This window comes from Saccopteryx leptura, chromosome 1 (genome assembly GCF_036850995.1).
Source record: "Saccopteryx leptura isolate mSacLep1 chromosome 1, mSacLep1_pri_phased_curated, whole genome shotgun sequence".
Taxonomy (NCBI): Eukaryota; Metazoa; Chordata; class Mammalia; order Chiroptera; family Emballonuridae; genus Saccopteryx; species Saccopteryx leptura.
In genome coordinates this window covers 172,605,419-172,627,402 of record NC_089503.1, presented here as the reverse complement: position 1 = coordinate 172,627,402, position 21,984 = coordinate 172,605,419, and the positions used below count along the sequence as shown (strand labels likewise).

General features: G+C 41.4%; 1 protein-coding gene across 4 annotated transcripts; it reads left to right on the top strand.

Moving 5' to 3' along the window:
- Positions 1–431: 431 nt before the first annotated feature.
- Positions 432–21,984, top strand: BPNT1 (3'(2'), 5'-bisphosphate nucleotidase 1). 4 transcript variants are annotated; one of them, XM_066380311.1, is made up of 11 exons: positions 433–583; positions 674–771; positions 4,365–4,492; positions 6,230–6,334; positions 7,604–7,711; positions 8,784–8,832; positions 10,850–10,941; positions 12,669–12,713; positions 17,242–17,439; positions 19,192–19,297; positions 21,063–21,984. In XM_066380311.1, exons 2-11 carry the CDS (start codon positions 747–749, stop codon positions 21,209–21,211), a joined length of 1,005 nt encoding a protein of 334 aa, XP_066236408.1. In that variant the 5' UTR covers positions 433–583; positions 674–746; the 3' UTR covers positions 21,212–21,984. The 4 variants fall into 4 exon arrangements, with proteins under 4 accessions (XP_066236437.1, XP_066236408.1, XP_066236418.1 ...); XM_066380321.1 differs by lacking the exon at positions 674–771 and having other exon boundaries at positions 434–583; XM_066380330.1 differs by lacking the exon at positions 12,669–12,713 and having other exon boundaries at positions 434–583.

Sequence of the window (21,984 nt, the reverse complement as noted above, 5' to 3'; positions counted from 1 at the left end):
ACTCTCCCTTAAATCAATGCGGAAGAAGTTTTTAAAAATATGATTTTAAAAAAAAAGAAAAAAAATATGATTGAATGCTTTCTTTTTTCTGTTTTAAAGTAAGCACTAGAAACACAATTCTGCATCAAGTTATTCTGTTGTTGGAAGCGTAGGTGGAGGCGCGGTTATCCCTCTGATGTTACTTAATTGCCCCGCCGCCGGGGGATACCTCTAACCCCGTGAACAAAGTAAGAGTGTATAGCTTGTACAAAGTAGGCTGGAAGACTTGGGAAATCAGGATGAATCTTGCACACTTCTCACTTTGCAGGCTACTAGCGCCCACCGAAAGCTTAAAGAAAACACGAAGAAGTGGAATTTCGGCGGGTCGGGAGTCGGACTGGGACGTGGCGACGCAGCTGCTCTGCGCCTGCGCCGAGTGGGCCGCATGCGCAGTAGCTGAGGTAGGGCTGTCTTAAATCCGCAGAAGTCCTATTGACAGGGAGAGAGAGGTAGTGGACGCCACCAGGAACCTGTTGCCTAATAACGTTTTTGGAACGTTATTCCTGAAGTGTCTTTCGCTTAATTTTGTTCCAGACGTGTCACCGTAAGTTTTTCCCCTGCGGGCCGGGGCAAGGGCAGAGCATAGGCAGATCCGGGTGGTTCATGGGTCTCCTAACTCCACCCCTTTGCACAGATATGCGGAGATTGAAGGGATTTATGTTTTAAAAAAGAAAACTCGATTACTGTGAGTCTGATCGCGTCTCCAGATGTTCCTATTTCTCACCTACATTCGTGAGTGTCAACGTTTAATTGTGTAGCTGTGATTTTATTTTCGCGCTCTGGGGTCTTCATGGCACCTAGACTGTGGGTTTGTGCATCCAAATTTAGAGACTGTTTTCCACCTGAAATTCCATTTATTTTTAATAGGCGTTCTTTCTACTGTCTTTCCTACGTATTTGTAGACTTGCTTGGTTTGTTTATGTTTCCCTGAAAATATGCATATTTGATAATTCAAAACGTGTACATTTTGCTTTTAATACGATTTTTAACCCTTCCTAGAGGTTCCATCACTTTAACATGCTCAGAACGATGTGTGTCCTCACACTCCAGCCAAATCTAGGCAAACTCTCTTGTCTCTGCCAATCTCACAAATGAATGATTTCGCCTGACCAGGTGGTGGCTCGGTGCATAGAATGTTCACCTGGGACACTGAGGACCCAGGTTAGAACCCCTGAGATCCCCAGCTTGAGCGTGGGATCATAGACATGATCCTATGGTCCCTGTCTTGAGGTTAAAGTTTGCTGGCTTGAGCCCAAGGTCGCTGGCCTGAGCAAAGGGCCACTGGCTCCGCTGGAGCCCCCCCCCCCCCTTCCCCCGTCAAGGCACTTATGAGAAAGCAATGAACAACTAAGGTGCTGCCATGAGTTGATGCTTCTCATCTCTCTCTCTCTTCCTGTCTGTCTCTATCTCTAAAAAAACCCCAAACATCGTTTTTTGTCTTTAGTTTGCATTCCTTTCTTAATTAGTGAAATTGAGCATTTCTTTTATTTACCAGTTAAGCAAAGGCTAGTGTTTTAGGACCCAGAAGTGTAAAAATGGTAGAGAAGGAAATACAGTTTAATCTGAACTGCTGTAAGGTAGTTAACTTGCAGGGAGCTTTTGGGCCTTGTTCTGTATCCACCTGTATTAGCAACAGATAATTCTCATTTGGGCTCTGGGAAGGGTCACAAAAAGGCTAAAGAAAACTCTTTTACAGATTTTTGCATTGTGATAATATGATTAGCTACATTTTTTTTATGCGAAGAGCCAAACTTGTATTCATTTGTTTAAAAAAATTTGTAAGAAGATGATTGGGAGTTGGGGGCAGTAATGTTTCCTTATTAACTCAGTACCAAAGAAATACTTTAGAGAAAATCATGGAAATATTTTTCTATTTGCCAACTAAAAGTGATTTACAGGATCTCTTTATAAATAATTGTTGCTTTGTACCAAACCTATTTTTTTTGCATTCGCTTAAAACTGATGTTAGCTTTAAATGGTGGTTCATAAATATAGTAGACGTTTTATGAAGAATGTAGTAGAAGGACAAAGCCTAAAATGTTTTCTTTGGAAGAAAATACTGGGGACTTGGCAAACCTGAAGTGAAGTAGGTTAGTCATATATGAAACATGAGAAGGCTGTAATGATTGCTCATGTAGCTCAAAGGTTAATGATACCCGTGATTAGTTAGGGACACTGGTTTGCCTTTCACACATGCCATCTTGTCTAAGGTAGGAACTGAATGTGTATACCAACACATTAAAATATCCTCAGTGGTTAAGACATCTGGATAGTACAGATTAATTGCTTGGCTACCTTTTCCAGTATAGGATATGTCAGATATATGGCTGGTCATGGATATAAGGGAGTAGAGATAAGACCAGCAAAATGTTTGCAAAGTTATTTCTCCTGTTTGAGGTGTTTCTGAAATCCTAATTATAACTATTTTTCCTCGGGTAACCCCTTGGTATGCCAGGAAAATGAATATAGCCTGATGATGATGTAATAAGATAAATAGGACTTAACTACATCGAAATGAACTTTATTTTTGTCTGAATTCCAGACAGCATTGGGCACAGTATGTAATTTAGCGTGCATTCAATTTAAATTCTGACTTTCTTCTGAAGGGTTTCCTTTGTTTATTGTTTTATAATGTTCATAACCCCTCTGAATAGAATGTGGATGATAGAAAAAAGATGTAAAGAGGCTAAAAGGCACATCACATCAAATAAATAGTCAGAAATTGGTGGGCGAATGGTGAATATTGCTGAACTGATGTCTATAATGTCTATATCGTGTTCCCTTCTTGCACTGAAATAACATTAACTTCATTTGAGTGAGTGGTGAGACTTTCTGCAATGGGTTGGTTCCCATAAGTACTCTGGGACAGAGATAAAGTACTGGAGGTTTATTGGGGAGTGTTCATGGGATGATTCATGAAAGGGAAGGGAAAGAGGTAAGAATGTGCAGGGGGACTGGAAAACCTTGGGCCGTGATGCTGTCAGCTGACCACACTGGGCATTCGGAAGTGAGGATGACCCATCAGCGTTGGGGCAGTGGCCCAGTTGGAGTGGAGAGAGGCCTTTGCATCCCTGTGTTGACCAGCTGCAGGTGAAGTGACTATTCTCAGCAGATACATTCCCAAACAAAGGCCACTTACTGGGAACACTCAGCAGCTAAAAAAAAAAAAAAGTCCTTCAGTCCTGAAAGGGCTCTGGGTGGTGCATCCCAGCTTCAGGACTGTCCCTAAAATTGCAAGACTTGAATTTGTATTTTCAAAGATGAATATATTTGATCCTACAGGCTGTTTTCTCTGCATTTTTTCACTGGGGCCAGGACCTACTCTGACACACTGCTTTTGTAAATGGTCGGTCTTCACACCCGTTAGTTAGGCTGCTGCTTGTGCTCTCTGTGTGGCTACTGATGAGGATGGAAGCAAAGAATCATCAGATTAAATTTTATTTCATCTCTCCAGGAACATTCATTGACTTTTCAGAAACTGATTGTAACAACGTGCAGGCCCTCCCCTTTTTAATTACTCTACACATCTACCACGTCCCTTATGTTATACCTCTCTTAGCATATACCCGTTTTATGTTGTAGAAATTTTGGGTTTTGATGGTTTACTCCAAACCTACCAAAATATTAGCACTTCAAGGCAGATGTTATATTTTTTCAGCCCCTGAAACACCTTCCATCGTCTTTGCATGTTACACACGTCATACGTAAAACTTTTCCACGTGTTTGTAGGCCTGAGCCGTTTCCCTCATGCTTCAACATACCCCATCTGTGGGGGGAATAAAACTATAGGATTGACTGAGCGCTAATACTGAAATGGAGCCTGACCAGGCGGTTGCACAGTAGATAGAGTGTCAGACTGGGATGCGGAGGACCCAGGTTCGAGACCCTGAGGTCGCCAGCTTGAGTGTGGGCTCATCTGATTTAAGCAAAGCTCACCAGCTTGGACCCAAGGTCGCCGGCTCGAGCAAGGGGTTACTCCGTCTGCTGTAGCCTCACCATCAAGACACATATGAGAAATCAATCGACGAACAACTAAGGTGTCGTAACAAAAAACTAATGATTAGTGCTTCTCATCTCTCTCCGTTCCTGTCTGTCTGTCCCTATCCCTCTCTCTGACTCTCTGTCTCTGTAAAAAAAAATTTTTAAAAAAATCGACCAATACTTTGAAATGGAGGTTTTTCCAAGCCTCTTTTAAGAATCTGTGCAGTTAATGGGGGCAGTTCCAGGCGAGCGCGCCATAAATATGTGCTGCGTTGAATTCAAGTAAATGAAACCAGTAGCTGGCTTCGAAAGTAACCAGACTCATCTCCCCGTTTCCCCCTTAGAGCTTACCATGGCTTCTGGTCCCACTGTGTTAATGCGGTTGGTAGCCTCAGCGTATTCTGTTGCTCAAAAGGCAGGAGCAATAGTCAGACGCGTTATCGCTGAAGGAGACCTGGGTGTCGTGGAGAAGGTACTGAAAAGTTTCACTGTATTTCATACCAACCTTATCTTTGTTCCCTGAAGTTTTAGTTTAAGGACATAATAATCTGGATAGACTTTAATAGTAGAAATCATCAATGGCCCCCTTCAGAGAGGGCGGAATGCTGAGGGATGGTGCCGGGTTCGTAGAAGGAGCAGGAAGTACTTATCCTAGAGATGAAAAGAGTTGGGATAGCCTTCCTCAGATAGTTAAATGGCATGGTCTCTAAACTTGATCGATATATATAAGTCATCTTCAAATTCAGTAATTCTTTTCAGATGTTTTATTCAACAGGTGTTTATAGAGTGTCTGCTGTGTGCCCGACATACTTCTTTAGGAAATAAAACAAAAATCTGTGCCTGTGTGACACTATGTTCTTGCAGAATAGTACTTTGCATGAGACAATCAGGAAACATCTGTGTGATTTTCACAATCATCCCTTAGCTCATTACATAGCATTGTAAAAATTCCGCTATTCACGTTAATACAGTGTGTCCGTAAAGTCATGGTGCACTTTTGACCGGTCACAGGAAAGCAACAAAAGACGATAGAAATGTGAAATCTGCACCAAATAAAAGGAAAACTCTCCCAGTTTCATACCTATTCAGTGCAGTGCGATGTGGGCTCATGCACAGATTTTTTAGGGCTCCTTAGGTAGCTATCCCGTATAGCCTCTATAGCCTCGTCACTGACTGATGGCCTATCAGAACGGGGTTTCTCCACCAAACTACTGGTTTCCTTCAACTGTTTATCCCACTGAGAATGTTATTCCTATGTGGTGGCGCTTCATTATAAACGCACTGATATTCACGTTGCACTTTGGTCACGGATTCGAATTTAGCGAGCCACAGAACACACTGAACTTTCCTCTGTACCGTCCACATCTCGACTAGCATGGCCGTGGGCTGCTCTGCTATATACACGGTGTTACATCATCATCTGCGCATGTGCACATACTGCCACACCATCCTACAGAAACTGGGAGGGTTTTCCTTTTATTTGGTGCAGATTTCACATTTCTATTGTCTTTGGTTGCTTTCCTGTGACCGGTCAAAAGTGCACCATGACTTTACGGACACACTGTATAATCTGTAAATTCACCTAACCAGGCATATATAGGTTACAGCGTGGTGTAATTCTCTGAAAACATTAACAAAGGAGATTATCCTGTCAATTCAGAGTTTTCACTATTTCTCACTCGCATGATAGCCTGATATGTGGGTTGAGTGAGTGTCATAGGCGAGCTGTGTGTTAAATATTATAGTTGTTCATTTTTACATTTCCGAATTAGGCATTTTTTTCTGTACACCAAGGAATTGTCCTAAGGACCCCTGGAATTACTGGGATTAGGACTAGTGAGTGAAAGTTATAGAAGAATCCATATAAGGGATACCTTTCAAATAACAAATGATACAGTGTTTCAGCTTCAACCACCTATAATAAATTAGTTATGAATTTCCTGTTTCTCGATCAAAAGATTGATCGAGAGATCTTGCTAAAGGAATTTCTGAACTGGGAAGATGTCCTGATAGTTGAAAAGTCCTTTTCCAAACTATAACCCCTGTAATTCCCATGGGAAAACCACACCGAGAAACGTGTTGGCTCATTTGGCGTTAAGTTCTACAAACCTAAGAACAGTGGACTTAAATGCTCTTGACTCTCATGCCTTAGGAACCAGAGGACAATGTTGCGTATTAGCCTTGCTAAAATTTGCACTCTTGCTTGCAGACCTGTGCGACAGACCTACAGACCAAAGCCGACAGGCTGGCACAGATGAGCATATGCTCCTCGCTGGCACGGAAGTTCCCCAAACTGACAATTATAGGGGAGGAGGTAAGACTTGTCAGTGATAGGGTATCTTTAAATGCCTGTTTACCATGTGGATTTATGACTGCCACTTTAATGATCTATGGACCACTATTACGATTTAAAATGTTTTATCTACTATTTTAACACAAAAATGGTTATATTCCTTGGACTTGAAGGAAATGTCTGATTATGAAATATTTTGGTCCATTTCAAAGCCAAATGTCTCAGTTCTTGACCATCAGAGATATGGTTCCCATGATATTATTCAGCATACAAACTATATGATGAGTAGAGTTCTAGAACTTGAGAATAAAATGGATTTTGTTCCTGTTTTTTTTTTTTTAATTAAGCTTATTTACATACTTTATCCAAAGGTTCTAACACTGTGAAAGGTACAGGATTGACATTCTGTGTTCTGAAAGAGAAAAATCTGATATCAGAACCACTTATTTTTAAAAGCATATAATACTTTAAAAATTCATTTCTGACCTGTGGTGGCGCAGTGGATAAAGTGTCAACTTGAAATGCTGAGGTTGCAGGTTCAAAACCCCAGGCCTGCTGGGTCAAGGCACCTATGGGAGTTGATGCTTCCTGCTACTCCCCCTGCTCTCTCCTCTCTCTCTCTTCTCTCTAAAATGAATAAATAAATTTTAAAAATTAATTTAAAAAAAAGTTTCAAAAAAATTTTTTTAATCTTTAAAAAAAATTTATTTCTTTCTAAACTGTTCAAAATAATGAAGTTGGGACTCTCTGTAATCAACTTTGAAGGGGCATATCTGGTTGTGTTTGCAGTTTTTGTTTTGCTTTGCTTTTTTAGGTGAGAGGTGGGGTGATAGTGAGGCAGACTCCTGCATGTGCCCCAACCGGGCTCCACCCAGCAACTGCTAGGGCCAATATTCAAGTACAGAGTTATTTTTAGGACTTGAGGCTGTTGTACTTGGACCAACTGAGCTATCCTTAGCATCCAGGGCCACGCTTGAACAAATCAAGCCACTGGTTGTGGGAGGGAAGGAGAGAGAGAAGGGGGAGAGAGAGGGAGAGAGAAGCAGATGGTCACTTCTCTTTTGTACCCTGACCAGGAATCAAACCTGGGACTTCCATACACTGGGGTGATGCTCTATCCATTAAGCCACCAGCCAGGGCTGATTTGCAGTTTTACTCGGTTTGCTTTAAAGCTGCAAACACAAATGGTGGGACTAGTGAAAGCAGTGATGCTGCGTTTCTTCTGTGATGGACACAGAGGTCCTCTGTGGGTACTCAGCAGTATCAGTCATCAGTGTTTTTCTGCTGCAGGACCTGCCTTCTGAGGAAGTGGACCAGGAGCTGATTGAAGATGGTCAATGGGAAGAAATACTCAGGCAACCGTGCCCGTCGCAGTACAGTGCTATTGAAGAGGAAGATGTACGAGCCTTGTTATTACTTCACTCTCTATTCATCTTTGTGGGCTTGTTTCTTGCTGGCCATAGTAAAGGAAATAACATTGGCCTATAATGATGATAAGTTGGTAGTTATAAAATAGAGGCATCAAGGACTGGAAAACTTTCAGAGCCAACCTAAAGTATCAGGCCACCCTAGAGTTCAGTTTCTCATGCTGTTGGCTTCTTCTCTACTCTAAAATGGTGATTAAAAATATTCTTAGAGAGAAAATATATATAATTTGTCACATAGATTTGGTAAGAAAACATCTCACAGGCACTGACGATCACACAAATAGCCGCCTTGTATTTTAGAAGGCCACAGAAATCACTTGGCTCTTTATATCTGCTTAATAAATCTGTGACTTCAGATAACTACCAAAGTCCTTTCATTTTCTAATTTTAATTTGTTGAACACCCATTCATTGAATACTTACTGTGAGCTAGGCACTTTGCTCTGGGATGTGAAGGATTCAAAGAAAACGAGATATGGTGTCTTTCATCAGAAATAGCTGACAAGTTCACTGTCTGATGTTAAAATTCTAGGGTTCATGGCTGCCTATTCTGAATTGTGTTGAAAGTCTACATAATAGGGACGTCCTTTGTAGTCCACTGTTAGTTATAGAAACAGTTTATTTTTATTTGCCATATAGAAACAGGGACCTTCAGTTAATCATTTATTAAATCGGCATTTACTTATGAAAATGAGTAGCAACCACACATTGTTCAACACACTTTGGTGCCACTTAATGTTTTCCTTCATTGCCCTCTAGAGTTCAGTGTGTTTAGTGTTCAGCCAACAGTAAGCTTGTATCAGTTAGGCACTTCATTCTTAAAATTATTAAATCAGACTTCTCCAATTTAATTGGCCTTTTTCTATAGTTACAAAACAATAAGTGTTCTTTGTTTTTACTGTCACAAAACTGATGACATTGCCTTAAGCCAGTCGTAAAATAACTTCAAAAATGAAAAAAAAACCATAGTCTTCGTTAGTCTATTTAAATCTATTTTTTATATTTTGTGTGCTTCACTTGGATATTTATTTTTATTTTTTCTAGCTTGTGGTCTGGGTTGACCCTCTGGATGGCACCAAGGAATATACTGAAGGTTGGTATGTCTTTAATACTTGAAGCAGTGAGGACTAGTCTATGATGTTGAGTGGTAAACATTTCGCATTTCATGTGTTGAGTGGGAAGCCAGTGTTATGTTTTATGTCTGGGCCCTTAAGCTGTGTTTGTGCCCATCCTGGCTGGCAGTGATTGTGTACATCAGTTAAGTGTCAAGACAGAGAGGCAGAAAGTTCACCTCCTTCCAGTACCTTCCCATACACAGTCCACCAGCCCCACAATGCTAAGGTCCTTTATGTGAGAATAGCATCAAACCGGTGTTACCAGACTGAAGCCCAGCTCTGTTGAGATAGGACCCCGATGAGGACAGCAGTCCTGACACCCCCACTTCTGGCCCCTCCCACTCACTGTCCCCGCACCTGTGACTCGCTCTTTCTCTTTTCAGCCTCACCTTCAGAGACGGGTTTGGAAACACAGAGCAATATTTCTCTCTCCTAAAACTCTCGGAGATGAGAAAAACAATAAAGCAGCAAATTAAAACAAAATGGGCAATGCTAAAGTGAGGAAGACCAGGCTCAGAGCCAGAGGTTTAGGTGTTTGAAGCATAGCGTCAGCTTTGAGTTTTAGCTCTGAAATCAAGATCGACATAGGTATTTATGCTGGTTTTCAGCTCCATGGCTTGAGAAAAGAAAATGTCTCATAATTACTAGGAAACTCTTTAAAAAAAAATCTTTCTCTGTCCTTGGATGAGACATATCTTTAATGAGTGAGTCATGCATAGTGTGTGTGCCCTGAACACAAGGAGAAGAGGGAAGCTCCACCAAGCGTCAATGTTCATAGGGTGCTTCACCTACACAGCTTGTCCAGGTCTCTGCCTCCCCTCTCCTCCAGATAGTTTGATTCTTTGACTCTGGGAAGGAACCTGAGAACCTGTGTTGTAAAAATGATGGCAGTTGCCTGACCAGGTGGTGGCGTAGTGGATAGAGCGTCAGCCTGGGATGCTGAGGACCTAGGTTTGAAATCCCAAGGTCGCTGGCTTGAGCGCAGAGTTGCCAGCTTGAGCGTGGGATCATAGACATGACCCCGTGGTTGCTGGCTTGAAGCCCAAGGTCGCTGGCTTGAGCAAGGGGTCACTGGCTCAGCTAGAGCTCCCTGGTCAAAGTACATATGAGAAAGTAATCAATGAACAACTAAAGTGTTGCAATGATTAACTGATGCTCCTTATCCCTCTCCCTTCCTGTCTCTCTCTCTAAAAAAGAAAGAAAAAAAAAGATGTTAGTTAATTCTAATGGGGTTCGATGGTCCCTGAAAGCCACTTTGTGAAACCTTCCTTTAGAGCAGGGGTCCCCAAACTATGGCCCATGGGCTGCATGCGGCTCCCTGAGGCCATTTATCTGTCCCCCACCGCACTTCTGGAAGGGGCACCTCTTTCATTGGTGGTCAGTGAGAGGAGCATAATTCCCATTGAAATACTGGTCAGTTTGTTGATTTAAATTTACTTGTTATTTATTTTAAATATTGTATTTGTTCCCGTTTTGTTTTTTTACTTTAAAATAAGATATGTGCAGTGTGCATAGGGATTTGTTCATAGTTTATTTTCTAGTCCGGCCCTCCAACGGTCTGAGGGACAGTGAACTGGCCCCCTGTGTAAAAAGTTTGGGGACTCCTGCTTTAGAGGCTTACTATGCAAGTCTAGAGAGTGGTCCTGGCCCAGAGAGTGAGCCAGCAGGCAGGCGTGAGTTAGATGGTGGCGGAGGGGGTACAGAGGGATCTAATAAGAATGGCTGTGGAGGTATGCCTGGTTTATTTAATTAGTTTTCAGAATACTGATGAGACTGTGTGTATCAATTCAGTTAGTGGCCACAGACCCTACTTTTGTCTCTAGCCAGCTCTCTCTCATAATTTGTGCATTTTGCCAAAGGTTGGATCGATCATGGATGAATCATTACAAATTCCTTCCCGTTACTGCAAAAATAACTTGGAGCAAATCATGTCTTGATAATGAGTCATAACATGAGGAAGTTATATAATAACTGATACTCATTTCTTCTTTACAGGTCTTCTTGACAATGTAACAGTTCTTATTGGAATTGCTTATGAAGGAAAGGCCATTGCAGGAGTTATTAACCAGCCGTATTACAACTACCAGGTATTACTACAATTGACACAATGTGGTTTATTTTTAATACAGTAAGGAAAGAGTTTATTTAAGGAGGCAGCCAGATGAGGAGACAGGGAGAAAACCCAAGCCCACTTCCCTGAGACAGAAAGGATGATGGTGTTTAAGGAGTTTGAAAGGGAGCTTGACATGCACACGGAGAGGAACTAAACAATTCTAAAGATCCGGTAAAGGGGTTAGTGATGGGGCGTGGAGCTCAGTATTTGCAGGACTCTTGTGCCAATTCTTCTGTGTTGCCATGGTGCCAGAGGAGTCATCTGTTCATGTAGACTTCCTGGAGTCTGCCAGGTTTCCTCCGCATTACCTTGAGATTCAGTCTCCCAATCCTGATGTTGCAACAGATGAGCCACGTTCCAGCATCTTTGACCCTCAGTGGCTCCTGCTCACATTTCTTTCCATGTTGAATTGCTTCTTCTTTGGGAAACCAGATGCCAGGAAATGAAGCCACTCAGGCAGGCTATGGAGGGGTCCAGGTGCCAAGGAATGGAGGTATCTAGCTAACAACCAGTGAGGACGGAGGCTTCACCATCTACCTGGCTGTGCTTTCTTGCTTGTAAATGGGGAGCTTGTAAGTAGATGTTGCCTACAAATGGCAGCCCCCATCGGCAGGGAGGTGGCGCAGGGGGTAGCACAGAAATATTTTATTAGATAAATAATTATAGTGTTACATGATTCCTGATATTATTTGATCTAGTGGTTTCTAGCACATGCATTCATGTTTCAAAATACAGCCCCCACGCCACACCCCAGACCTATTGAATCAGACCTCCTGGGAGTATCAATACCAGGGCTGTGAAGGTTATACACTGTGTGTATTACATCTACTTTTTTATGTATGCCTTGTGACTCAAATGTAGAAGTTTGAGAATTACCGATGTGGTTCTTGATTAGCCTGGTCATTAAGACACCTGATTTACAGGTGTTTCTTCAAGCACATTGAAGAAATGAACCATTTCAGCCAAGAAAGATGCTAGCCATGCCATTTCCCAGGTAACACGTAGTGCCTGAATTACAGTCAGCAACAATAACAGAGCTAACTATGCTCTCTCACTCTTTCTTCTTACTTTCCTCTCTCATCTACCTTGACTTCCTACTGTACTCCCAAGAAATTGTCTTCCTGAGAAGCAGGAAGAGATTAGTGTGATTCCAAAGCAGGAACAGATCATTAAATGTTAGGGGAAATTGTTGAGATATATACTTCAGGTATTCACATTCGTGTGGCCTTGATAGCACCTTAGAGAAACAGAATAGCCAGATTGGGGACTGTTACTTCTGAATTTCCAATTTGAGTTTAATAGGAGGATTAATCTCTATTTCAAAAATAAATTTGTTTTATTCTGCCATTTGTATGATAATTTTTTATTTATAATCATAGATTATAAATCCTATGCTTTTTAGGATTATTTAGCAAAACTAGTTATGCATTACTAGGAAAGTTTCTCTTAATAAGTAATCCATTCATTCTTTTCAAGTGACTTTAATGTTTATATACTGTAGTATTATATGCAGACACAAGTTTGCAGCTATTGTGTAAACTTCAAAATAAGTTAATACTGTTACTTAAAAGAGAGACATTGAATCCATAGATAACATTGTAATGCCTGGCACCTTGCATCAAAAAGGGGTCTGAGTGCTTAGAAGTTGTTAATAATTTCCATCACTTCTGAGCTTAGAAAAATTGTATTCATTTTCCACAGAACAATGGGAAGCGGACGTTAAGGGAACACGGGAGTGAAGCAAAGGTGAGACAAATAGCTAGAGTTTTGGCTCCACTAGTTGGTAGCAAAGAGGAAGGAAACCTGTGGTACCCATCTAGTCATTGTTGAGCCACATACCAGCTCATCTCCTGTTCCGTTTCTTCCCTCCGTTACCTGTCCCTTCAGCACATTCCCTTCTGGATATTGTCTTTATCCTCTTCCTTCCTTCTCTCTTGCTTGTGCCTTAAAATATGCTGCAACAAGTACAAAGTTGCTCAGCTCTGTTGGTAGTGTTCAAGGCTGAATATTCAATTTTCAGGCATTATCATCATCACTATAACAGCAAAAATGTATCAAGAGCTTACTGTACGCTGCCACACTCTGGGGTTCACAAGCATTATCTCATTTAATACGCCCCACCATCATCCTTCAAGGAAACCTTTCCCCTGTTTTAAAGAAAGGGAAACCAAAGCAAGTAACTTATGCCAGGTCACCCAGTTTGTCAGTGGCAGGTCTGGGATTCAGCCCAATAACACGCTCCTTCCCAAGGCAGCCCGTTTGCAATGACTGATTATTACAGGGGTGTGAAGGCCTGGAATTTTTTTCCAATTCAGTACAACAGAAGGGCCATGCTCACTTCAGGGCTCTTGGTCGGCTCTGCTGAAGCTTAGTTGAGTCTTTGTCACAGCTCAGTTTCTCCCTCTGTCTACTCATGCTGCCTCCCCTCCCCTGCCCTCCCCTGCCCTCCCCTCCCCTCCCTTGCCCTCCCATGGGCTCCCCTCCCTTCCCCTCCTTTCCCCTCCCCTCCCCCAGTGTTGATCCCAAGGGCATGTCTCCATATACATCCCATAGTGTCAGAATCTGCCTCCCCAGGAATGCAGCCTACAGGGCTAGCCTGTGCGCTGTAACAACGCTCAGGGTACTGCTCTAGGACAATGAATGAGATAATGGTTTTGAAAGCATTTCACAAGTAAACTGAGGCAGTCTAGTCTAATGATGAGTCATATTGGCTTTGAACACAGATGAGCCTAAGTTTGGTTATGATCTTCCTGGTGTCCTTGGTCAGGTTACTTAATGATTCCAATCTCTTTTTTCTCATCTGTAAAAAGATGATTATAGCTGCTTTATGGGTTGTTTTGGAGATAAATGAGATAATACATGTAAGGTAGTGGTCCCCAACCCCCGGGCCGTGGACCGGTACCAGTCCGTGGGCCATTTGGTACCTGTCCGCAGAGAAAGAATAAATAACTTACATTATTTCTGTTTTATTTATATTTAAGTCTGAACAATGTTTTATTTTAAAAAAATGACCAGATTCCCTCTGTTACATCCATCTAAGACTCACTCTTGATGCTTGTCTCGGTCACGTGATACATTTATCCATCCCACCCTAAAGGCCGGTCCGTGAAAATATTTTCTGACATTAAACCGGTCCGTGGCCCAAAAAAGGTTGGGGACCACTGATGAAAAGCACTTAGGGCCTGACCTGTGGTGGTGCAGTGGATAAAGCGTCGACCTGGAAATGCTGAGGTCGCTGGTTCGAAACCCTGGGCTTGCCTGGTCAAGGCACATATGGGAGTTGATGCTTCCAGCTCCTCCCCTCCTTCTCTCTCTGTCTCTCCTCTCTCTCTCTCTCTCTCTCTCTCTCTGACTCTCTCTCTCCTCTCTAAAATGAATAAATAAATAAATAAATAATTAAAAAAAAAGAAAAAAAAAAAGAAGAAGAGACACAAGAGAGTTTAAAAAAACAAAAAAACAAAAAACAAAAAAAAAAGCACTTAGTACGATGCCTGGTATGTGTTAAGTATTCAGTAAAATATATGTCTGTATGTCTATTACGATAAATAATGGTGTTTTGATGACTTTGTGTTAATCATTTTATGCATCAATCTTATTTTCTATGAAAAACAGGTTATGCCTTTCTATATGACAGGGGTTGGGAACCTATGACTTGTGAGCCAGATGTGGCTCTTTTGATGGCTGCATCTGGCTTGCAGACAAATCTTTAATAAAAAAAAATAATGTTAAAAATATAAAACATTTTCATGTATTACAATCGATTCATTTCCTACTGCTCATGTTCATGGTTGCGGGTGGCTGGAGCCAATCACAGCTGTCCTCCGGGACAACACCAAATTTTTATTGAATAATGTATAACGTACACAGGTTGTTGTATGGCTCTCATGGAATTACATCTTAAAATATGTGGCGTTTATGGCTCTCTCAGCCAAAAAGTTTCCTGACCCCTGCTATATGAAATGCATAGTTATAAAAAATGTGATTGAAAATTCTTTAAACTCTACAAAGGAAATAGATTTTAAGATTGCTTTATCATTGTCACTTTACCACCACGACTGCCAGTAAAATCTTTGACCTTGACCCCCATTACCCATGATACTCTTCAGCATCAGCATTCAGTAGTTCTGTCTCTATAGCAGCAAAATGCATTAACAGCATGACCTATTTGCATGGTAACATGATCCTTATTGTTTCTTGGGTATTGAAAAGTAGCAATTGGTCCTGGCCAGTGGCTCAGTGGATAGAGCATCAGCCCAGTGTATGGACGTCCTGGGTTTGGCTCCTGGTCAGGGCACACAGGAGAAGTGACCACCTGATTCTCCACCCCAGCTCTCCCCCTTCTCGCCCTCTTCCTGTCCTGCAGCCAATGGTTCAGTTGGTTCTGTTAATCCAAATTCGGAGGGACCCGAATTATGGAAGACAGAAGCAAGGTCCGTCGTTTACACATTAAAGCTTTATTGTCTAGCTTGGCCAAGCGGCGGGAACTCCGACAGAAATCTGACGGAGAGCGCGCCGGCCCTTTGTTCTACTTAGTTTTTATAGTTTTGTAAGTGGGAAGTACAGAAGCAAAAATTGCAATTAGGAGCCCCTTACCGCTATTGGTTATAGTCATATGTCCTTTAACATGATAGGACCACGTTCAATTTGCAAACCATACATCATTTTGGAGAAAACAAAATTTACAAGTCAACACAATGGTAGAAAGATATCTCTTTACATATTAAAAGGCCTTCCTATATTTTCTAGTGTTCATCCGCCATCTCTCTGTCCAGAGTCAGATGTATTAACCACATGCATTTACATAAGAGAGGTAGTTTCCGTGGGGACAAATGCCCGCAAATGGCTCATTGCTATAAGAAAAGGTTTATTTTGGCTTTTCCCTTCCTGCACCTGGCTAGCCATTCACTCCTTTCCCCACAGGAGTGGTGGAATGTCAGGGAATCTATGCTTCCTTCCCTTTTCATTTACAATACAATGGCAAGAGCCATCCTAGTTATGCTAATCACACAGCACAGAGACTATTCTCACAATTTCTCTTAACCCAAATTAATAAAATGTTCTCCAAGCCTCCTAAAATATTAATATTAATTATGTAGCCTTTGGTACTTTACAACACCTGTGGGTGAAATGGCTCAGTGGCTCCTCAGTTCAAGTGTGGCCCCAAGCACTGAGGATAGCTCAGTTGGAATGCATCAGCCTAAGGCACTAAAAACAGCTCAGTACTTGGGCATTGGTGTTGTGGTTTAGCCATGACGAGTCTATTACAGGGTCCTCGAACGGGAAAGGGTATGGAATTTAATAAATGATAGATAGAGAATTAAAGATATATACATAAAGATGGGTTCGTGAGGACCACACGGTGAACAGTCACTACTGTTCCTAAGCCGATGCAATGGCGGCCCCCAGAAGTGCATTTGTCTTTATTCAGGGAAAAAAACGTGGTCCATTAGCAATTCAGTTGTTTCTAAGACAACTCAAAGACAACCCCCACCATACCATTTAGATCTAACTTTAACACTAATAAGAAATTAGCTTCCAGCCTCCTCCGGAGAACATGGGTGGGACAAGCAATAATCAGGTATAGCTTTTTGTTAAATGGGCAGGAGAGATGAGTGGTTAGGCCCAGCACTTCTGTCCCCTGGATATAAAAACACCTGTTTATATTTTGGTCCCCAACACATTGGCCCAACGTGGGGTTGCCAGGTGGATCCAGTTAGGGTGCATGCAGGAGTCTGCCTCACTATCTCCTCTCCTCTCATCTAAAAAGAAGAAAGAAGAAAGAAGGAAGGAAGGAGGGGAGGGAAGGGAGAGGGAGGGAAAGAAAGAAAGAAAAGGAAGGAAGGAAGGAAGGAAGGAAGGAAGGGAGGGAGGGAGGGAGGGAGGGAGGGAGGGAGGGAGGGAGGGTGTTTCATTTCCTGGGGACTTCAGTACCTTTTGCAAAAAACTATTTCAAATACAATAATGAGGTTATTCTATGATTCAGAGAGCAACAGGAATTAGCCTATGATATTTCCTTTCCTGAGTACTCCAAGGAATAACCACAGTTCCCTTCAGTACCTTTGAAACCCAATTATTAACCAAAAACAACGAGAATAACCTGTTGATCTATAGGGAAACTTTCTTTGTTGACAGTATTGTTTTTGTATTCTATAATGTTATCCTATTTGTACATTCTAAAAATTATGGTGCTAATATAACCAAATGCTCTATTAATGGCTAACATTTTTTCTCCCAGTAATTAAAAGCTCTGCTGTTGTCTCACCCGTTTACATAGGCAGGACCAGATACTCAGCTGGGAAGGACAATCTGGGGAGTTTTAGGTTTAGGTGCCTTTGGGTTTCAGCTGAAAGAAGCGCCTGCTGGGAAACACATTATCACAACCACCCGTTCCCACAGCAACAAGCTGGTTACTGACTGTGTTACTGCCATGAACCCTGATGAAGTGCTGCGAGTGGGTGGAGCAGGAAATAAGGTAGGAAACCAGCTTCCAGCTCCTGGAAAATGCACCTGAATCACTGGGAGAGATACTGAGCTTTTAACAAACGTGAAATAAGAGTTTGGGAGAAGAGATGAAAGGTCGTAATTTGCCACTCAAAGCACATTTCAGCAACATCTGAATTTTTCAAAAACGTCAAGGTTCAAGTCTCTTTTATTGAAGATAGTTCAGTCATTAGGATAAGATTCTGTCCCTCTTGCCAGCTCTTATTTTCTCAAGAGCCCCCTTGGGTTACTTCCTAGACCTTTCTAATACATATTCTAAAGATGGGCCTGCCGCCCCTTCCTGCTTCCCCCACAGTTCTATCTAGGCTTCCATCCTCCTGAGAAAACTGTGACTTGGAACACAATGTGACCTGAATCCCTAACCTTGATCTTTTCTCATCTGACTGCCCCTGGATACCACCATGCTGACCTCCTTCAGACTCTCAGATTCAGCCTGCCCAATGGGAGCGCGTCATCCTTTTGCCTGCCCCCAGCTGTGTCCCTCTCCCTATTTCCTTTCCTGTTAATGGCCACAAAGCCCATTACCTCTTTTATTCCCAAGGGGCACCATTCTTCTTAGTCCCCATCCTTCACACACATACACCATCTTTTCTTGTGAAAAGATTTTGTTGTGCATTTATTAACTTTTTTATGTCAATGATCTCTTTGAGAATCTAATGCCCTGGCCGTTAGCTCAGTTGATTAGATCACCCCATCCTGATTCCCCTAGGTTGCTTGTTCAATCCTAGTCAGGGCACATAGAGTAATCAACCAATGAATGCATAAATAAGTGGAACAAATTGATGTTTCTCTCTTTCTCTCTCTCTCTCTCTCGCCCCCTCTCTAAGTATCTCCCTCTCTCCCCCCCATCTTCCTCCCTCTCCCCTATCCTACTTCCCTCTCCATCTTTCACCCTTCTTCCTCCCCTTTCTCTTTCTAAAATCAATTTTAAGAAAAGCCAACAGCAAGGTTTAATAATCATGAAGGTGTTCTTGAATAGCACTGAAAGGAATCATCGGTAACATTCTGTTCACTGACATTTCCCTCATTCTCCCAGTCTGGATATTTGAAATCTGAGCTTTACAGCACTAATTATTTGACAGTATAACCAAAAGAAGAATCAAGTAATGAATCAAAGCTTGATATAGCAAGTTACTGTTTTTAGTCATGCAATTTTCACCAGTGACCTCAGTTTTATTGAGTATGATGAGAATTATTAAGATGACCGCTTCAAAGTTTTTATTTTGATAGTGCACATAGTAACGGATATGATTCCAAAGACCAGTAACTCACTACTTATTGACTAGTCGGCACCACACATCTGTTAGGACTTTTTTACACTTTATACACTTTTATACTATTGATATTTCCCTATCCTTTATACAGTAACGGTCAGCTGTTGACAAGATGAAACAACTTTATTTTTTTCTATAGTCAGTATAATTTGTTTTTACAGTAAGAAAAATAACATAAAAAAGAAAACTATGTTATCTAACTTGGAATATGGAGATTATTCAGATATCTTTGGAGCTTATTGACCACTTTTCTCCCCCCAGATATTATTATGCGTGTATTTTGTATGTTTCTTCATAATACTCTTGACATTTAAACCTGCTAATGGCTTTAACCTAAGTGGAGCCTAACAGAGAAATTGAAATATATTTGATAGAAACCAACTATTTTCTTTTACTTATACTGCATTCATTTCATGGTCGAGGGATAATTATTATCTTTAACTTTACAGATTATTCAGCTGATTGAAGGCAAAGCATCTGCTTACATATTTGCGAGCCCCGGATGTAAGAAGTGGGATACTTGTGCTCCGGAAGTTATTTTACATGCTGTAGGAGGTCAGTCCATGTCATTTGAGGGGGTTAGAGTCTCTATGCAGTTTTTATTATGTTAAGACACAGTATTTCAGTAATACTACTTTACCAAGACTCTTAGGATAGAAAAGCTAGAAGGAAAGTTAGGTTATCCAGCCCAGCCCCCACATTTCATAGACTAGATGGTAGATTTTTAGCCAATTAATTTTTTTTACTTATAGTTTCTCTTTTTGGACCTTGATCTTTATACAGTTAATTTAATTAAATCCTTATTTATAGCTTTAATGCTTTTAGGTTGTTTTTTTTTTTAAGTAAAATATCCTTATCATACCACCTGATTTCCTTTAAGCCTGTGTTGGTAAATATCTCTGTACTAGTGCTAAGGGTCATAGACTTAGAATTTTTAAAATCTGAGTGAAAATATATTACAAATATGTATATAGTAAGGCGACTTTTAAATTTTGAAAAGACATTAGGTCACACCTTGATTTTTTTTTTTTTTTCTTGAAGTTGGAAATGGGGAGGCAGTCAGATAGACTCCTGCATGCATCCGACCAGGATCCACCCGGCATGCCCACCAGGGGGCGATGCTCTGCCCATCTGGGGCGCTGCTCTGTTGCAACCAGAGCCATTCTAGTGCCTGAGGCAGAAGCCATGGAGCCATCCTCATCCCGGGCCAACTTTGCTCCAATGGAGCCCTGGCTGCGGGAGGGGAAGAGAGAGACAGAGAGGAAGGAGAGGGGGAGGGGTGGAGAAGCAGATGGGCGCTTCTCTTGTGTGCCCTGGCCAGGAATCGAACCTGGGACTCCTGCACGCCAGGCCTACGCTCTACCACTGAGCCAACCGGTCACGGCCCACACCTTGATATTTTTAACCTATCTTTTTTTCCTAATACATTATTGTATCAGTGTTCATTAACATATTATATGACAAGGAAGTTAAATTCATCACAACCTATTCTCACTAGAATGTTAAATGAAACTGTAATATAATGGTTATTTTTTATGAACATACTTCACTTAAATTCTTACCAAATAAAGTGTTAAAGAAAACACTTTTGAAAATGTGAATAGTGCCTGACCAGGCAGTGGCACAGTGGATAGAGAGTTGGACTGGGACACAGAGGACCCAGGTTCGAAACCCTGAGGTAGTCGGCTTGAGCGTGGGCTCACCAGCTTGAGTGTGGGCTCGCCAGTTTGAGCGCAAGGTTGCTGGCTTGAGCATGGGATCATAAACATGATCTCATGGTCACTGGCTTGAGCCCAAAGGTTGCTGGCTTGAAGCCCAAGGTCACTGGCTTGAGCAAGGGGGTCACTTGCTCTGCTGTAGCCCCCAATCAAGGCACATATGAGAAAGCAATCACTGAACAACTAAGGAGCGCAACAAAGAATTGATGCTTCTCATCTCTCTCCCTTCCTCTCTGTCTGTCCCTGTCTGTCCCTCTGTCTCTGTCAAAAAAAGAAAAAAGAGAATGTGAATCGTGGTGATGAAGTATAACCAATAGGAAAAGTAATCAACTCAGGAAAAGAGAAATGAATTGATACCAATAAATATAATTTGAAAATGCTAAATGAAATTATTTTAATCAGAAGAAAAAATGTTTTATTATTTAGTTAAAACTGTTCTGTAGTCTTAAATTTTAATTGAATTAACACTTAAACCATTATCTTCCTTATTTTATCCAGAATGAATTGGATATTACTGCCTCGGGAAGCAAGAGGCACTTACAAATAATGAAGTATCATGGTAGAAGCAGCCATTGACGTTGTATTGGTGTTTTTTCCCATAGGCAAGTTAACTGATGTCCATGGCAACACCCTTCAGTACAACAAGGAAGTGAAGCACATGAACTCCGCTGGGGTCCTGGCCGCACTGAGGAATCATGACTACTATGCCAGGCGAGTTCCCGAATCTGTCAAAAAGGCACTTGTTCCTTAAAGGAACAGCTCACTCACTTAGCTAGGAGGACAGCTGCAGGAAAAGAGAGAGGTAGAAGAACTGTGTTCCTGAGGTCCCAGCCCTGGGTCAGAAGATCACTGAAATTGATCCTGACACTAAGGACATGTGAAGCTCTTGGACTTTGGCACTCTGTCCAAGCTGCAGGTTACCCAGCCTACAGTTGGGATGACGTTCAAAGCACTACCTGGAGCCATTTGACTCTTTCTGCTGTGCTGTAATATTACCAATAAACCATGGACACCCTAAAAAATGTACTCATTCTTTGAAGGAACATCTCATTTACCTACCTAGCTAGGGGAAGGACTTGGTTCTCAAAATAATAAAGTTAAAAACAATTGGATGGAATTAGAACTCCACCTTTATTCTATGTTGGTCAGTGATTTAGGAGTAGAAAATAGATTTTTTAAAATTTTATTATTAATTATTCAACCAGATCGATTTTGACATCTGTAGAAAATGTAAAGTCTTTTTCAACTTTCAGTTTCTTTTCCTGTTTAAATTTGGAGAAATGAAAGAAAGGTTTAGTTCCAACTGACTGACCTGATCAGTTGTTTAATCAACATTCCTATTGCATAAACCAGATTTCTTTAGGGCACAGAAGCACAAATTGCTACCTGAATCCCATTCTTGTTTTCACAGTAATCTAAAAAATTTCTCCAGTTATGAATACACTAAAATGTCATTATGTATGTTGATGAAATAGATTTATGGAAAAAGCTTCTCTTTAATAAATTATTTCATTCTAGCTGGTC

Bases quoted from the DNA above. Each gene is read 5' to 3' on its own strand.
- BPNT1 (XM_066380311.1), top strand. From the start codon at position 747: ATGTTCCTATTTCTCACCTACATTC. The intron at 17,440-19,191 runs GTAGGAAACCAG...TTAACTTTACAG, and splicing joins TGGGTGGAGCAGGAAATAAG to ATTATTCAGCTGATTGAAGG. The intron at 19,298-21,062 runs GTCAGTCCATGT...TTTTTCCCATAG, and splicing joins TATTTTACATGCTGTAGGAG to GCAAGTTAACTGATGTCCAT.